Source organism: Silene latifolia, chromosome 3 (genome assembly GCF_048544455.1).
Source record: "Silene latifolia isolate original U9 population chromosome 3, ASM4854445v1, whole genome shotgun sequence".
NCBI lineage: Eukaryota > Viridiplantae > Streptophyta > Magnoliopsida > Caryophyllales > Caryophyllaceae > Silene > Silene latifolia.
The window spans coordinates 32,339,112-32,356,759 of NC_133528.1; the positions used below are offsets into that span (position 1 = coordinate 32,339,112).

The 17,648-nt window shown below is 34.6% G+C and overlaps 1 protein-coding gene across 1 annotated transcript; it reads right to left on the reverse strand.

The window, feature by feature from the left end:
- Window positions 1-16,116: 16,116 nt before the first annotated feature.
- Window positions 16,117-17,445, reverse strand: LOC141648913 (uncharacterized). The gene is made up of 2 exons (XM_074457620.1): window positions 16,908-17,445; window positions 16,117-16,727 (listed from the first exon to the last, which is right to left on the reverse strand). Exons 1-2 carry the CDS (start codon window positions 17,443-17,445, stop codon window positions 16,117-16,119), a joined length of 1,149 nt encoding a protein of 382 aa, XP_074313721.1.
- Window positions 17,446-17,648: the final 203 nt, after the last annotated feature.

The following is a 17,648-nucleotide window of genomic DNA, read 5'->3' on the forward strand; positions in this document are numbered from 1 at the left end:
GATTCACAGATTTGTATCAAATACTCATGTCGTGATAATTCGCAAGAATGCAATGTCAATGTCATAGATATTCAAGAAGGAATATGTTGGAGTCACACGACCAACTTCCTAGATCTTTACTTATTTGGGGTTTGTATCTATTTAAGTATCTAACACCTTCTCTCTCGAACCTAGTTCTATTCTTAATGATTAAAATAGGTACTTACTTCTTATTGCTCACACTCACTATAAGAATTTCTACTTGATTTAGACTTATCTTCATATAAATTCCCAGTTAATCCTTCACAAGGATGAACTCTATTGTGGTATTTGGTCAATTAAAATTTTTGACAAATCAATTTACCAATTTAACATTGTCATGTTCTTAACAACTTAAGTGCTTGATGACAAGTGTTTAGCTTGAGCAATAAGACTTTTGAACCATAGACGCATAGATGATATTATCAAAACATATTTTGACTAATCATTACCTCTAGTCATATTTCTTCACAAGAAATCATACATAGGCATATTAGGAATTTTAGGATGCTAATCTTATATAATATAGGACAACTCATATCGAGTCCTATGGAATAGAACGATTCCTATGGAACTAGTCCATGCCCTATTTAAATGGTTCATTTGAGGATTTAGAAAGAGATTATACTTGTTATTAGTAATAGTGGTTTAGCTGAGACTCGTGTTATAATCAAATGATATCGAATATGAATAGGACGATAATAAAGAACAATATAAATCAACAAAATAATGGGAAAAGAAACATTCATCGTTTAATACATGAAAACATTCTAGCATGTTTTTAGCATTTATATAATGACCTCCACCCAATTATATAAATGATTCCGGGATCCAAATCCATATTAACTCGGGCACGGGAAACCGATACATCCCTCACTAATATGACTCGGTGGGTTAACTCTTTAACCGATTCTACAACTAGAACTCTCGGTCGATGAAATTACATTAAGTTCATCTCTAGCCTCGGAACATAAGACTAGTCTTCATGTCCCGTTGAGACCAACCAAATTTCGCGTGTAATAACGTTTTATTACCCCACTTACCCAATAAAAAATAAAAGTACCATGGGGAACCGAATCTACCCCAAATGTCAAAGGGATTCATGGATCCTACTATTTGGAAAGGCTAATCTCAATTTTAAATATGTGAAAGGTCTTGTCGATTTACTATCTATCACCTTTTATGTGAACTATATTAGTGAACTACGATAATTATAATCGACACGGTCGAAAAGACGATATCTATAAAAATGCATGTGATGTTAATGGCAATTTGGCAATGCATGCAAACATATAAAGCAAGCAAATAAAGAAAAGCAAATTTCCTAGTATGGCCTTTCCAAAAATAGAAAACCTTATATTCTATTACATATTCGGAAATCAACTACTTTGATCCCTTGAATCTTCAATGACACGCCTCCCAAGGACTAACACCATCTTCATCGGAACTCCTTTCCGAATGACAACGTCTTTAGGAAATTTCGGAATTACAAATAATTAAATAATAAAATGTACATTGTACTTCCTATTATACATTTGTAAAATAAAATCTAATACAAAATAAATAAAAGTGATACGAGATCACATTAAATTACAACCGAATCAATATTTCCTTTCATTACGGGTAATATCGATTTAAAAACTAAGGCCATACTAAGATAAAATTACATAATTCCAAAATTATATAAATAAAATATGACATTCATCAATAAAATTATAGCATTATAATATGTATCTAACATGCCAAATTATGTGCCAAATCGCCCTATTTAATTTATATCGTAAATAGAGTCTGGTTTTATGGAAATGCGTGATAATAACTTATTAAAATCACAAATCAATACTTAAATCAAATTTAAGTCCAAGTTAATTATCCTAACTTCTTAGGACTCAAAAATTAGTCATCACTCAATTTTTGACAATAATTCAACTTGTTTTATCATTTATGCTCATTTTTAACCTTAAAATCATGACCTTTTATGATATAAATCCAAATTAAATTATAATAATTTCAAAATTTGAATTTTAAATTTTTGAACATTGTGGAAAAATTCCATGACACTCATAATATCAAAATTTAAGGTTAAAATTTTCGAATTTATTTCGAGAAAATATAGTTGCATTTAATCGGTTTTATCAAATAAAACATCTAAAGCATATAAAAATTAATCTAATAAATGTTCCAACTTTATATCTAATTTTTGGGATAATAATTCAACCTAAAATAATTTTCTCATGCCATGTAATTCATTTTAGCTATTTTTGCTAAAATAGTCACTATTTATGTCATTTTTACACTAAAAATTCATAAATCATGCAAAATGAATAAAGTTAATCTAAACTTTTACAACCAGTGAGTAAAATGTGCATGTGATAACATATTAAAATTTCATGACCTGTTTCAACGTTTAACTAATTTTAACCATTTTACCTCCATTTATGTCATTTTTATCTCATAAAAATCATAAATCGTGCAATATTAATCACATTAATACGAATTTTTGTATACAATAAGTAAAAAATGCATGTAAGATCATATAAAAATTTCAAGGTCATAGACAAAGTTTAACTATTTTTAGTATTTTAAACACCATTTTAATCAATAAAATGTAATAAAATTACTAAAAATCATTAAAATGAGCTAAAAAATATCATAAATCATCAAAATGACCTAAATTCATTTTAGTACCAGAATATATGATATGCAAAATAATTTCGTGGCTTAATCATCTAAATCACAAATTTCAAGTTTTAATTTAGTCGGAAAAACTAAGCCGATTATGCATGCAACAACCAAAGCTCTGATACCAATTGAAAGAATTCATTAACCCTCAAATTAAACTGTTTAATTTTAAATCTAAATTACTCATTCAGATAGATGATGATCTTATGCATGCATAACAAAATAAAACTAAGATTAAGAAATGTGTTCCTTACTTTGAAGAAAAACGGTTTATAGGGCACAAGCAAGAACTCCTTTCTTACTTGTTCTTGAGCTTAAATAAATGGATGATCCTCCTTGTCTCAATAATGTGAGAACATCCTTTCAATTGCACTAAGACAAACCCTTAATGCTAATTTATATATTAACTAGATATATTAAATTAGTGACCTTAAAATTAATCTTATTATTATTTCTATTACTACTTTTAGTCATCTAAATATAAAATTTTGAACAATTTTATTTTCTCTTCTAAAACTCAATTTTAGAGAGAAGAAGAGAAGAGTAAGAAGTAAGTACATCTAAGAATGAATCATCAAAAAATATAAGAACAATTCTTATAGTTGTGGAGGGGGGAAAATCGGTGGTGATAGGGGAAGAGGAGAGCCAATGCATGCTCTTTCCCTTTTTGTAATTGTTCTTATCAAAGAGTATTAGGGTATAGATTAGGTTACAAGGTTAATCATTGTGTTTTCCACTATACAAAACAACTCAACCAAATCACCCCACTTCCTTGCAAAAAACCGGTTCCCCTTGTAATATTGAGCCCATTTTATTTTTGTCAATTTGTCACTTTGTCATATAATGTGTTACATATGACAAGTAACATGTTATTAATAATATTAATGCATATTTAACTATTAAATATCATTATATATATTAATTTAATTATATATAATAATTGACTAGTAATTCACAATGACAAGTAAATAAAATGGTTCATGTTAATATAATCTACAACACATTGCAATTATAATTAACCGTTCATTCTTAATTTAATTGTTTCATAAAACAAAGTTTTAGTAATATAACATCTTAATTATTAAAACAAATGTCATTTAATCGAATTACAACAAGATTCATATTCTTACTCACATATGTAAATTGTTCAATTTTAAGGAATTAATTAATCTGTATCATTATACAATTAATTAATTTTATCTATTAAGGGAATTGTCCTTTAGGTGTGACCTTAAGGGATCAACTGATCACCACTGTCAAACAGCAGTAATGTCAAACTCTAGTCAGCCAATCATTACCGATTAATGTTGATCAGTTGACGTATAAAATGAATCATCCCTTTACGTATTCTTATTATGAGTTTCAATAATGTGATCGCACTATTGTTGAGGACACATACTCCAACAACAGGTTCCAAAATCGTCGCTCTGATACCACTTTGTAACACCTCTATACACCAAGGTGCCTTACCAAGACCACCTAATGCATGAAAGTGCTACCATCTCGGTTACCCGAGGCAATGAATATCAAATAGACCATAAAAGAACGTACTTTAATAGATAAGTTTAAGTGATTACATACCAAAACCAATTGTAAAGTAAAATACAATTGTTCCGAACCAAAACCAACTAAAGTAAATAAAATGTCATGACACAACAGCGGAAGACTACTATCAGACTCGTGGTGACTCCATCCTTAGCTAATCCCGCGCGCATCCATAGTATACCTGCTAGACAACTGCTCACCACCCCTGAATGGATCACCACAGTTTTTAAAAAATTTAAACGGGGTCAGTTACTGCATAAACAATATAATATAAATAACAACAGATACACAATCACAATCTCCAACACCGTCACATCACCAATCATCTGACTACACACTAAAGTGTGTAGCCCTGCCAAAATATCCATCGCAACAAATATTCCTCACCGCCAGTGGGGGACCGCAGTTGTTCCCACCTAAGCCCCGCTCATCTCCATCGAGCGAATAACCCATGTTCCTTAATGTGCACATCCGCTTTTGTGGCGGGTTCCACAGAGTGCGAATCAAGAGCGTGAAGCCACTCCCGCAAGTGACTCTACTCGGCCGAGGGCGCACCTCGAGAACCACAGATAATCAACAACAACCAATCACAATATCCATTCAAAACAATGCCAATACCAATTACGATATAATCATCATGCCAAACAACCATCTTATAATCATTTATACAATAACTGAGTAGGGAAACCCTACCTGGAAAAGAAATCACCAAGATCGTCACAATCAGCTAATCAAGATCGTTCTTCAACTAAATCACCTCCTATCAAATATACAATCATACAATCACCATCTAATAAACACAATACTCCCAAAACCCCCCAATTTACCCAATTAGGGTTTTAACCAAAATTAACGGATCAACATAAAAATGGTACAAGGATCTTACCCACAATACGACGGTCTCAACGGTATAAAGAACTCAGGATTTCAACGACACAAGCCTTAGGATTTGATAGCAATGTGAGAGAAGAGAGTTACGTAACCTTGTTTTCTCTTTTGTGAAACTTAGAATGATGTAAAAATACAAAGAAACTGGTAGAAATCCTTTATATACTAATCTCGCGTAGCTATAAAAACTCGACCAAATACTCGTAAAAATCCACTTACTCAATCGAGTACGTCACTTACTCGATTGAGTGCCCCTTACTCGATCGAGTAACCCACTTACTCGATCGAGTACCCGACAGCAGAACACTGTTTCGAAATGACAACACACTTACTCGACAGAGTAAGCCCCACTCAATAGAGTACCCAACAACACATAAAACCGTAGTATTACAATTATCTACTTCAACTTTTTGTTATTTTTATTTCTAGCACACCATACATTTTATCAGTAGTTTAATTAGAACCATTTTTGTTAATTCATGAGCTATGTCTTGTACATATTAATTTTCTTGCTGGAAGTCAAACACTTGACGAATTCACTTCTTCACTAAAAAAGTTGATGTATCACTCTTCACCCGTTTTTGCCCGAACCCATTATAGCTGGAAAATAATAGGCTTAGGGCGCCAAATCTGGTCCGTCTTCACGGCCCGGCCTAGCCCGTATGATTGGGCCGATTTTTATAGCATGAGCCTGGCCCGAACCCAGCCCAGTTCGGCCTATGATTAATTAAGAGTTAAATAAAGAAGGTATATCAGTGTGGACATAGCCCACCTGCGACGCCTAGCCGATCTGTGGACGTAGCAGCGGTCTTTTTGAAAGCCACGCTCGGTGGCGTAAAAATGCTTTCGACCGGATCGTTTTAGATCGGTCGGTTTCGTCTCGGCAAGGGTCTCGAAACGATGCAGGAGATGTTCGGAGTCGCCGCCAAAAATTTGTGGGATGCTTGGAACCCGTTCGAATCCACTTTATACCTAGGTCAACCAAGGCAAAAAGCGGTATTTGACATAGGTACTAAAGATAAGGAGTCTCCCTCTTTAGCATCCTATCTCTAGAATGACTCTCGTACGCCCTGGATAAGGTCATCCACTATCCAAAGTTTCTGAGTAAGAGGTGAAGGTACGTATTGGGAAGCCCTTTAATCGAACACCCAATCCCACCCGTGGTAGCGGCCTCTACTGATCGATCTTGGTTGGTTAAATGCAAAAGTTGATAAAACGGTTTAAATGCATGAATGCACATCCAAAAGTTTAACTCTAATATGTGAGCTTTCTATGTCGGTTGTTTAATCCAAGTATCAAGTATTTGATGTCGAGTTGGATTTAATGTTGATTTGCATGCAAGACGGAAATTAAACATCCATTTACCGAGTTAGGTTTATGGTGCATAACGTGATCCATTTGTCTTAGTAAGGCGTTTTGCAAATATGATGTAAAATGGGCAGATTTGTCATCTGATCCGTCCTGTATTCGGGTTAACGGAAGTCAGGATCGTCCTAGACAAGTGCTGGAAGGAAATAGGGTCTAAATCAGACAGCCTATATAGGCGCGAGCCTTCCGGCAATGCAAACAGGCCTGTCCTGATTTGAAAATGAGAAAATGGGTGGCCTGTTTAGGTGCGGGTCAACAGACGATTGATGGGCGTCTTCTGACCATTAAAAAGGTTTGTAAAATGGGTTGAAAAGAGAGTGTTTAAACCCATCTTGATTTAAAAAGGTCGTTTAGACCGCTTTTGTGTTGATGTGAAGAACGAGACTTGAATAATCGTCATTATTTTGACAATATTCGATGTCGGGTTCGGTTTTGAGAGCTTGACATGAATAATTTTGAAAATTATTATGAACTAATTGTTTTAAGTTCATTTGTTTGTAGTTAGTCAATGTTTATCATCGTACTCAGGTTAAAATCCGACATCGTATGTAGAACCAAGAATGATTTTGTATTTATGACTAATGCATTTGTTTTGAAAATGTAAAGAAATGAAATAAAAGGTTTTAAAATACCTTTTGAAGTGTAATGAAATGAAATAAAAGGTTTTAAAATACCTTTTAAAATGTAATTAACCAAATATTATAACCGAAAAACGGATTAAACCATCATGGTATTAGGAACCAAGGGTAAAAAATATCTCATGGTTAAAAGTTTATCATAAAAATGATTTGAAGTATTTGAAATGGTAAAAACCGATTACAAATATGAAATGAAAATAAAGGGGAAAATGAGACCAAACACGGCTAGATTAAGCCCTGAGAGGGGCTTTAGACGCGAGCCATGCTGCTATACAAGCAGGCCCTGTCTTGGCCAAAAATCCGGTTTTGGCTCATTTATCCCATATTTGGACCATGTTATGCATGTTTTAGCATGTTATAGTCATGAAACAAATGAAAAACATGATAGAAGAGGATTTTTACACCCTCATACTTACATGCTAGGCTTGAGACGAGAAATCGACGAAAGTGTATCAACTTGTTTGGAAGGAAAACTCGGTTTGAAAACCGTTTTAGCAATGTAAAAGAGTGTTTTAAGTTTACTGATGGTGTAGTTGGTCGAGATGGTCGGTCAAGTGATTTAATGCACGATGACGGTACCAAACAATGTGTAAGGCTTGTGTTTTCGATCGGTAGGTCGAAAACACGTGTCGGTTTGTGACTTGAGAAGTCGAGTCTAGAATTTTAATGGACAAATGAGGGGGCGGACACTCGCGTAAATTTCAAATGGTGGCATTTGAGGGGTATTTATAGAGAAATGGGTGGTTGTGTGCGTTTTGAGCGACGTGGCCTCATGGACTGCTCGAAGAGGCGCGAGCCAGTTCGCAGGTCTTCGAGGTATCTTGTCATTATCACGCAATTGTAATCATGATTTATTCTAACCTATGTTTTGGATGAACTTGATTTGTACTTGACCATGAGACATTCCGGGAATTACTTAACATGAAAGTCTTGAAAAGTTTTTTTTTTTTGTGTTTGACTCGGTTTGACTCGTTGTTGGAGTCGGGATTTGAATTTTGAGTCGGTTTTTGGTCCGGTGTCGGTTTTGACTCTAGTTAGTGTTATTGCGACCTCGTCGTCATGCATTAAACACTCCAGGTACTTTTGAAAAGTTTTGAAATATTTTGTTTTCGAAATCGTTTTAAGTTTTCCGACGTATAGTTGTACACAAACTGTCGATCAAACGCTGCGATTCCTAAGCATGTTGTAGTCCGATAATCATCGGGTGTTTGTTGGAGACTCGACAGATACTGGGTATCTATAATAATCTACCTGATATAGCCATTAAAAAAATTGGTTAAGTATGATTTGGGAAAGAAGGGCAATATGATGGGTTAAATTGGGGTAAGTTTAAGTTTGGAGTAATATAAAGAGGACAATAATAGTTTGGATTATTCCTATGAAATAATCCTATATCAATGATACCTAATTACCAACTCATAATCACTCACACAAGAAACGCCTATTATGGTTATGCTTTATTTTAGATAAAAAAATTGACGCTTTGAATTTAACCAATTGTGTAATAATAATTACGATTGAGATTAGAGTGTTTAATTGAATTTGGACCTTCTGGTTTACCTACAAACCAAATCATGAATTTTTAAAGTAGAGAGGATTTCGCTATTCAATTCGATATCTTCTAATTTTTTATACGTCCAAAATCGTTCGATTCATTTCGTATGTTTTATTATTTATTTAATGTTTACTTAAATAAGTACTTTAATTTAAATACAATGATTTATAAATGTGATATGATGCTCTATAGTACAATGAAAGATTGAAAATGTTACAAGCGATAATAATTAAAGAGTATAAATGTTACATGATATTTAGAGTTATACTTTAATGTAATTTATCAGTTTAATTATTAAATGTACTAAATATTTATTAATGCAACTCTCATAAATTTTCCCCACATAAAATAAGTTTTTCATATAAATAGTTGGGATATGAACATGGTTTTCTACCATCTCGTTCTTCATTTCTTACCTCATACTTGGTATTACAAAAAAATATACATAAAAAAAAACTATTTTCCTATTTTATTGAGAAAATGGAGTTTCAAACCATCTCAAATATTAATTTGACATTCGTAGTTACCATGCTTTTAATCACATTTTCAATTGGTAGATCAAATGGTTATATCCAAGATGTTTATACACCAAGTCCAAGCCCGAGTCCTTATTCTCAAGATGCGTTCCGAGAATGTGTTAGCAAGATAACAACAAATTGTGGTGATTCAATATCTCATTATATATTTCAAAACGGGAAGACAATAACAACAGAGTGTTGCGGTCAATTGTTGAAAATGGGACGATCATGCCATGGTTTTATTACCACTGTGTCATTCGAAAGAGAGAATTTAACTATGGAACAAATCGAAGACATCCTTACAAAGAACAATGAAGTTTGGGAGCTTTGTACAACCAATGGACATATTGTGTAAAATATTTTATATCAACTAAATATAATTCTACAATAATATATACTAAATATTATTATTACTATTTCCGTTTGAATAGAAAATCTCAACTTAAGTGTGCAATTTATCCATTTGCATAAACATAAACATAAACATAAGATCTACGTTTTTATGAATATGAGAGGAAATCACTTCAATTATATATGAATAATTATTTATGTAAAAGTACTCTGAAACTCGTTTATTAAACGCTTCCAGTATCTTATCTGACTGCTAGTTCAACAAATACATATTTTGTGATGTATTTTTTATTATTCGTATTTAACGAATACAATTTTTTTTGGAATATTTTTTATTTTTCGTCTTCAATAATACAATGTGATTTTGTGAAGTATTTCCTATCCTAGAGAGAGGCTCGAGGGATTAATAGTGCTCATAATCCATTAAACAACGGTACAGTGGACAACTTTCCATTGCTTAAGAAGAAATTTTTCAAGTGGTTTGTCATCACAAAACTCGAATTTAAGTCTCGATGCATACATCAAAGTTGTCGCTTCGGAGTTTGACATGGGTGATGATTGAGTCAAGTCCATCATAGGATCCGAGATAACATAGAGATAAAACATTGATTGTCTAGTCGGTTGGAACAACGAATGGCTTATTTTTTGGGTAAAATCGACCAAACATAATGTAAAAGGGTTCACTACTACATATATAGGGGACAACAACGGTTATTAACCGTTGTTATAGAAAAAAGCGGGCGTTGTTGTTCGGGCCGTTGTTAAAGGTTTTAACAACGATTATTATATTTAGAAAAAATCGTTGTGGAAAGTATTAACAACGGTTTACACTCGTTGTTATTTGGTGTTATCCGTTGTGAAAAGAAGTGACTGGTGCGAATAATATTTTGGTGTGAAAGTAATAACAAGGGATATTTTTAAAAAAAAAATGTTGTTAAAAGTAATAACAAGGGTTATATATAAAAAAACCGTTGTTAAAAATGACTATTAACAAGGGTTATATGTAAAAAAAAATCGTTGTTAAAAGTAATAACAAGGGTTATATGTAAAAAAACCGTTGTTAAAAGTGACTATTAACAACAGTTTTGTGGCATATAACTGTTGTTATTGATGTTTATTTTTATTTTTTTAAAATTTACAAAATCAGTGCATTCAAAATCTTGTATCAACAACAGCAGCAGAATCAACATACAACAAAAGCACACTTCAAATTGATTAGCCTAAAATTAAACACCTGCAAAGTTTTATGCACAAGAACAACGGTTTTCTCAAATGCAAGCAGATAAATTAATAATTAACAACAAATATCATCATACAATCAACCTATTATCCAAATCCATCCAATTACTAAAAGATCTATCCTAATTTAGACAACTAACCGAGTAACCAATCAATAAAATTAGAAACGAATGTATAGGCTTACATAATTTAAAGAAAAAAACGGTTGAAGAGGCGAGACTACTTGTTTCCACCAAATTAACTTCTTGATAGTCGAGATCTACTCATCTTCCACTGCACGGGAACCTTCATAAATAGACATATTGTAATTAGAGAAGTTGAAATCCAATACAAGTCACAAATAAGAAGGCATAATCAATCAAGATTCGTACGTCACAATTGTGGGTCGACAAACCTAAGGAGAAATAAATCAAACAAGAATTGCTACGATGAATCGTATCCCAAAAATTCTAAAAGAAATGAAAAATTAAGTTTTACCTATAAATCCACGGAAAATTAATAAAAAAAGGGGCACTTACAGAATCATAGTAGAAGTTACATTAAAGCTGATGCTCCTCTAGACATCCCAAAATCTGCTCCTCTTCCATTTCACACATGACTAACAGAATCTTGTTCAACATATGAAAGTCAATTGAGAATATGACATACATTTAGGGAACATGCATAAAATCGATCCTATATGAGTCGCGAATAAGAAGGCATAAGCAAGATTCATACATTGTAATTATGGGTTGACCATCTAATACAACTTCTAACATCATAGTTACACCCCTTCTAACGAAGTAAAAATATACATTTACTTACACGGTTACATCCATTCTAGCTAACCAAAAATTTGACATTTACTAATTATATTGTTACAGCCATCAATCCATGACTGGATATTAAAAAAAATTGGTTCAAGAGGCGAGACTACTTGACTGCCGACAAAAAACCATCTTAAATTGACAAACATATCAAAATTTAAGTAACATATAGTTACCTGAAGAATGTCGTCCCTAGTTTGCACAAGTTTCGTTTTAATCAAGCAATGAAAGGCTGACTCCTGACTTTTAGAGGAGATAAAGCTAGTTTCTGCAATGTAAAAATAAGAATCAAAATTGTCATATAGCATGTGCATATCTTACCTCTTACAAATCAATTTTGAAACCTTCAGATCACCACTTGTATAACCAAAACAGTAATACATAGTACACATGTGAAAAAACAAGAGAACCCACCTCCAAAGAACTGTTAAGATGAATGTGAAAACTGGAATAAGGTTGGCAGGTTGCCAACTGCTGCAACAGTGAATACATGCATGTCAACAACAAACATATTCTGCACCCAACATAATAACTAAGCAAATTAGTAGAAAGCAGAGAACATAAACACAACCTAATATAATTATTAGAGTTATTATTAGACTAATTCAAGGGAAATAAACAAAAAAAATTCCATCTTTTTACTTAGAAATGGTACTCCATATTAATTTGTAAGCGCCCAACATCATAACTAAGCAAATTAGTAAATAAACTAATCAAACTCAAACAAAATCATGTGACTAGAAAAAAATTCGCATCTTTTTGGCATATTAAATTTGATATCAATCCAAGTAAGAAGAAAAGTACAAAAGCTTAATCCAAGTATATGTTCAATTTTCAGCATCAAAATACAAACCTAATTTTCAGAAAAACAAACCTTTAATTACAAAGTACTAGATGAAACTGAGCTTTTCCATCCAAATTCAGTAGAGTAATTAATAAACTACTATGCAAAACAAATATTCATGTTTATCGTTATATAAGCATAATTATACGGATACTGTACAACTAATTCGTGTTGAAGTAAAAAAAAACTCCTAATTTTCAGCATCAAAATACCATATTTTTACTTTAGCTAATACCTCTATTCAAACCCTAATTAATTGAACAATTTTTTTAAGAAACCAAACTAGTTAAGTAACAATTCAAGTAGATTGATTACGGAAGTGGGGAAAACTTAAAGGAGAGACGACGATGCTGGTGGTAACGCGATGGCGATGGATACACACGACAACGGTGGTCAGTATTGAAAAAGCACTGAATGAAAGAAACAGCACTTCTAAATAACAAAATCCAATTAAAAAACAACCACATTAACGACATACCACAATATGAATAAAAGACAACACCTGCAAATCTTTAACACCGGTAGGAGCCTTGCTCTTGCTTCTAGTGTTCACCATTTTGTATATTAAACCAAGAAATACTATCCCAAAAAGATGCTTCAAATTCTTTAGTAAATGAACCGAAGTATCTTAATAGAGCCTTAGAAATAATCTATGAACAATGAATAGAAGTAATAAGGCAAAAATCAAACCAAAAAATCAATTTCTTGCTCCCGGATTTTTAAAACCCTAGGTTTTTAAAAGTCGATTTTGAGTGATTTTGGTAGTTTTGAAGGTCTGAAATTGGGTTATAAGTATGAAGGATTGAGTTAGAGGAAATTTTTTAGTGTTTTGGGGGTGACTTGGTGGGTTTTGAGTGAGTATTGTGTGAGGGGTTTTATTTTTAAGTGTGAGGGAGATGAAGATGTGAATGTTGAAGATTTTTTTTTTGGTGAAATGTGAGAGGTTTTCATTAATAAAAAAAGATAATAGTCAATTACAACATCATTTCAAATTTTCTAATACTAGCCACAGCTAAAGTAAAATATCAAGTCTAGAAAGCCACTGCTGATCTTGGCTATAACAGGGTGTTGGATCATCTGACTGATTCGAGCATGAATCAGCCTCTTCAAGTCTTTCACAATATTCCTAGGCATTGTTAGCTGCAATTCCAATCGACATTTGTTTCTCTCCATCCAGATGGTGTACCAGCAGGCCAACTTTGCCATTCTGCAAACATGTTGCTGCAATTGAGAGCAACTCCTATCAGGGAACAATTTAAGTTGCAGCCAGGTCTCTATCTGTCCCATAATTTGCTTGCTATATAAGCATTCTTCAAAAAGATGGGAATATGTTTCAATGCCATCTTCACACAGCACACAATCCTTAGAGTCACAGATCCCATGAGCATATAACTTTTCTCGAGTATTGAGTGCCTTATGAGAAATTAACCAAGCTATAAAGGCATGCTTAGGGATATTCCATCTATCCCAGACATCAGAATACCAGGACACAGGTGGGTGTTGATTCTGTATCCAAGTATAACCAGACCCAACTGAGTAGCCTTTAGGGTCAGCTACCCAGCAGTTATCCACAAAACCAGCATTCAATTTGATCCTGATCTTACAGATGTTCCTCCAATTCCAATTGGAGTCACTAGAAGGCACATAAGTAGACCAGTCAGACCCTTTCAGATAAATATAATCAATCCATTGAACCCAAAGTCTATCAGCCTTAGTGTAGATCCAATTTACAAGCTTCCCAACAGTAGCAATGTTCCAACTTTCAGCATCCTTCACACCCAATCCTCCAGATTTTTTACTGCAGCAAACAGTGGACCAAGACACAAGAGGAGCCCTCTGGTACTCTGTACCCCCATCCCACAAATAATTTCTGCATATAGCCACAATCCTCCTTATGATCATTTTAGGAATCAGAAAAATGGAGGCCCAATAATTATGAAGAGTATTGAGGATATAATTAATCAAAATCAGTCTGCCTGAATAGCTAAGCTTCCTAGCCCCAATCCCTCTTATCCTAGTGACAATCCTTTCCACCAAAATATTACAATCCTGCTTTGTGAGTCTACCAGGTTGGATAGGTATGCCAAGGTATTTAAAGGGTAGACAGCCTTCTTGAAAACCTGAGATTTGCACAATATCATGTCTCAGGTCAGCAGGAACCCCGGCAAAAACTACTTCAGACTTAGCCTCATTCACCACCAGTCCAGAAGTAGCAGAAAATGTAGAGAAGGCTCTAAGCAACAGCATAATAGATCTAACATCCCCTCTACAGAAGAGTAACAAATCATCTGCAAACAGCAAATGAGTCAATTTAAGGCTTCTACAAAGAGGGTGAAATCTGAAGAACCATTTCTGAGTTGCATACATCAGGACCCTTGATAAGTACTCCATACAAATTGTAAAGAGCAAGGGAGAAATAGGATCCCCTTGCCTTAAACCTCTTTTTCCAGCAAAATATCCAAAATAAGAGCCATTCAGATGAAGTGAGAAGTGAGGTGTCCTCACACAAGTCATAACCAGATGCTTAAATTTATCAGGGAAGTTCAAGGCTGTCAACATCTGCTCTATAAAGTTCCATTCAATGGAATCATATGCTTTTTGTAAATCCAGTTTAAACATGCATCTAGGAGAGGCATTACCTCTGTTGTACATCCTTACCAGGTCCTGGCATATAAGGATGTTTTCCAAAATGCTTCTTCCATGAATAAAAGCACCCTGATTCCTACTTATAATGTCAGGAAGGACCACAGCCAATCTAGCACACAGAATCTTTGAAATAGTCTTGTAAATGACATTACAGCAAGCAATAGGTCGAAAGTGTTTTACACTAGTTGGTCTGTCAGTCTTATGTATGAGAGTAATCATAGTAGCATTGATTTGAGTGAGCAGCTTACCACTATCAAAAAAGTCTAAAACAGCTGCACAAACCTCATTGCCAACTATGTCCCAGGCATCCTTATAAAATTGGCTAGTAAAGCCATCAGGTCCAGGGGACTTATCCTTAGGGATGCTGAACAAGTGTAACTTAACTTCCTCTACTGTGACAGCTTTACTCAACACCTCCCAATGAGCAGGACTGCAGCATTCCCCCAGTCTGACTACCCTATCATTAACATGAATAATGCTCTTCTGAGATCCCAAGAGGTCCAAATAATAAACCAAGAATGCCTGCTGAATTTGAGACCCCTCAGTACAGTTCCTACCATCCTTATCCTCAATGTTAAGAACTTTATTTTGCATCATTCTTTTTTTGATTGAGTTATGAAAATAAGCAGTATTCAAGTCACCTTCAAGAGACCATTGAATCTTAGCTTTCTGAATCAGAAAGTTATCCCTAGCTGTCATCAGGTCCCTCAACTCATTAGCCACCACCAACTCCTGTTGCATCATCTCCATATCACCTGGATGGTCCACCAAATCCTTCTGAATTTTTTCCAAGAGAGCAGCAGTGAGAGCTGTGCTATTCTCAATATCAGAGAAACAATCTTTATTAAGAGCTTTAAGTTCAGGCTTTAGTGCTTTCAACTTTTTAACAACAGAGAACATTTTAGTCCCCTGGTAAACCTGACACCAGATGTTCTTCACACAATCAAGAAACAACTCAGATTTTCCCCACATGTTGAAGTATTTAAAGCTTTTCCTTCCACCCATGTCAGCTTTCTTATTAACAATTGTGCAAGGGAAGTGGTCCAAACACTCCTTCAGGGTGGAAATGAGCTAAGTAGTCACCATATTCCATCATCCATTCATTATTACCCATCACCCTATCAAGTCTACTGTATACTCCATCCACAGGGTTCTGCTTGTTAGACCATGTGAACATAGCCCCAGTAGCCTGCAGATCCTCAACACAGCACAGAGATACACATTCCTGAAAATGTTGCATTTCAGCTTCAGAAGTATGACCCCCAAGCCTCTCCACTGGGCTCAGCACAGTGTTAAAGTCCCCAGCCCAGAGCCAAGGTTCATTACAAGTCAAAGCAATATGCTTCAGGAAAGTCCAGAGTTCAACTCTCTCATATAGATCATTATGAGCATAAATCATAGTAAGAAGAGAGCTATTATCATCAGTCCTAGAAGTCACTCTCATGTGGATATATTGAGCATTATAAGCTAGGACATTAACTATGAATAGTTCAGGTTTCCACAAAACCCAAATACGACCCCCCTTATGCCAACTACTATTAGTAGTAATACTCCAACCTTCACAAAGAGAAGTACTCTTATTCCAAAGATTTCTAGGCTTTATTTTTGTTTCCAGTAAACCAAATAACCCTACACCATTATTATACAGAAACCATTTAACCAATTTTTGTTTATTAAGATCATTTAAACCTCTCACATTCCAAAAACCCAGATTATGCATGAGATGGTTGAGAAGGGGGGTCTTTACCACTATGCATCACTCCCCCTTAGGAGTAGTGCCATTCAAAGCATCTAAGAAAGAAAGAGAACCTTTTCTACCAGAAGCTATAATCTCAGTAAATCCACCCTGCTTATTGAGTTTCATGATATACATAGCAGGAGTAGTAACACTAGGTCTTACCAGAGGAGGGAACCCCTCAGGGGCAAACACAATTGAACGTTTAGCTCTAGGGGGATCCACCTGTTTTTGCACTGGCCTCCAAGCTTGTCTCTTTTGTTTCTCAGGAGGGGGATTTGGTTTTCCTTTTGATTGGACCTTAGTCTTAGCCTTTCGACACTGCTGTTTGTCATGGCCAAATCCCTTATAACCCTCACAAGAAACAGGTCTCCATTTATAAGTCACCTGAACAACCACTACATTCCCAGTTTCATCAAGGAATTGGATTTTGTCTGGTAAATGTTGGTCCATCTTAAATTCAACCAGGACACGAGCATAACTCAATCTCTTTTTTTCAGTAGTAGCAATGTCCTTTCTAACAAAGTTACCCACAAGTCCTGCAATAGGCACTAAGCAGTCCCCCCAGAACTTCAGAGGTATTCCTGTTAACCGCACCCAAACAGGGACCATATCAATTTTTTTTCTTCACAAGGTATACATCCACACTCCAAGGCTTAATCACTATAGGCTTGTTATCAAAGAAATAATAACCAGTATTCAGAAGAGAAGACATCCCAGCAGGCTTAGTAAACCTGACTAAGAAAACGCCATTCTCCATGAAAGAGACCCTGTCTATACCAAACTCAGACCAAGCCTGATATACATAATCCTCA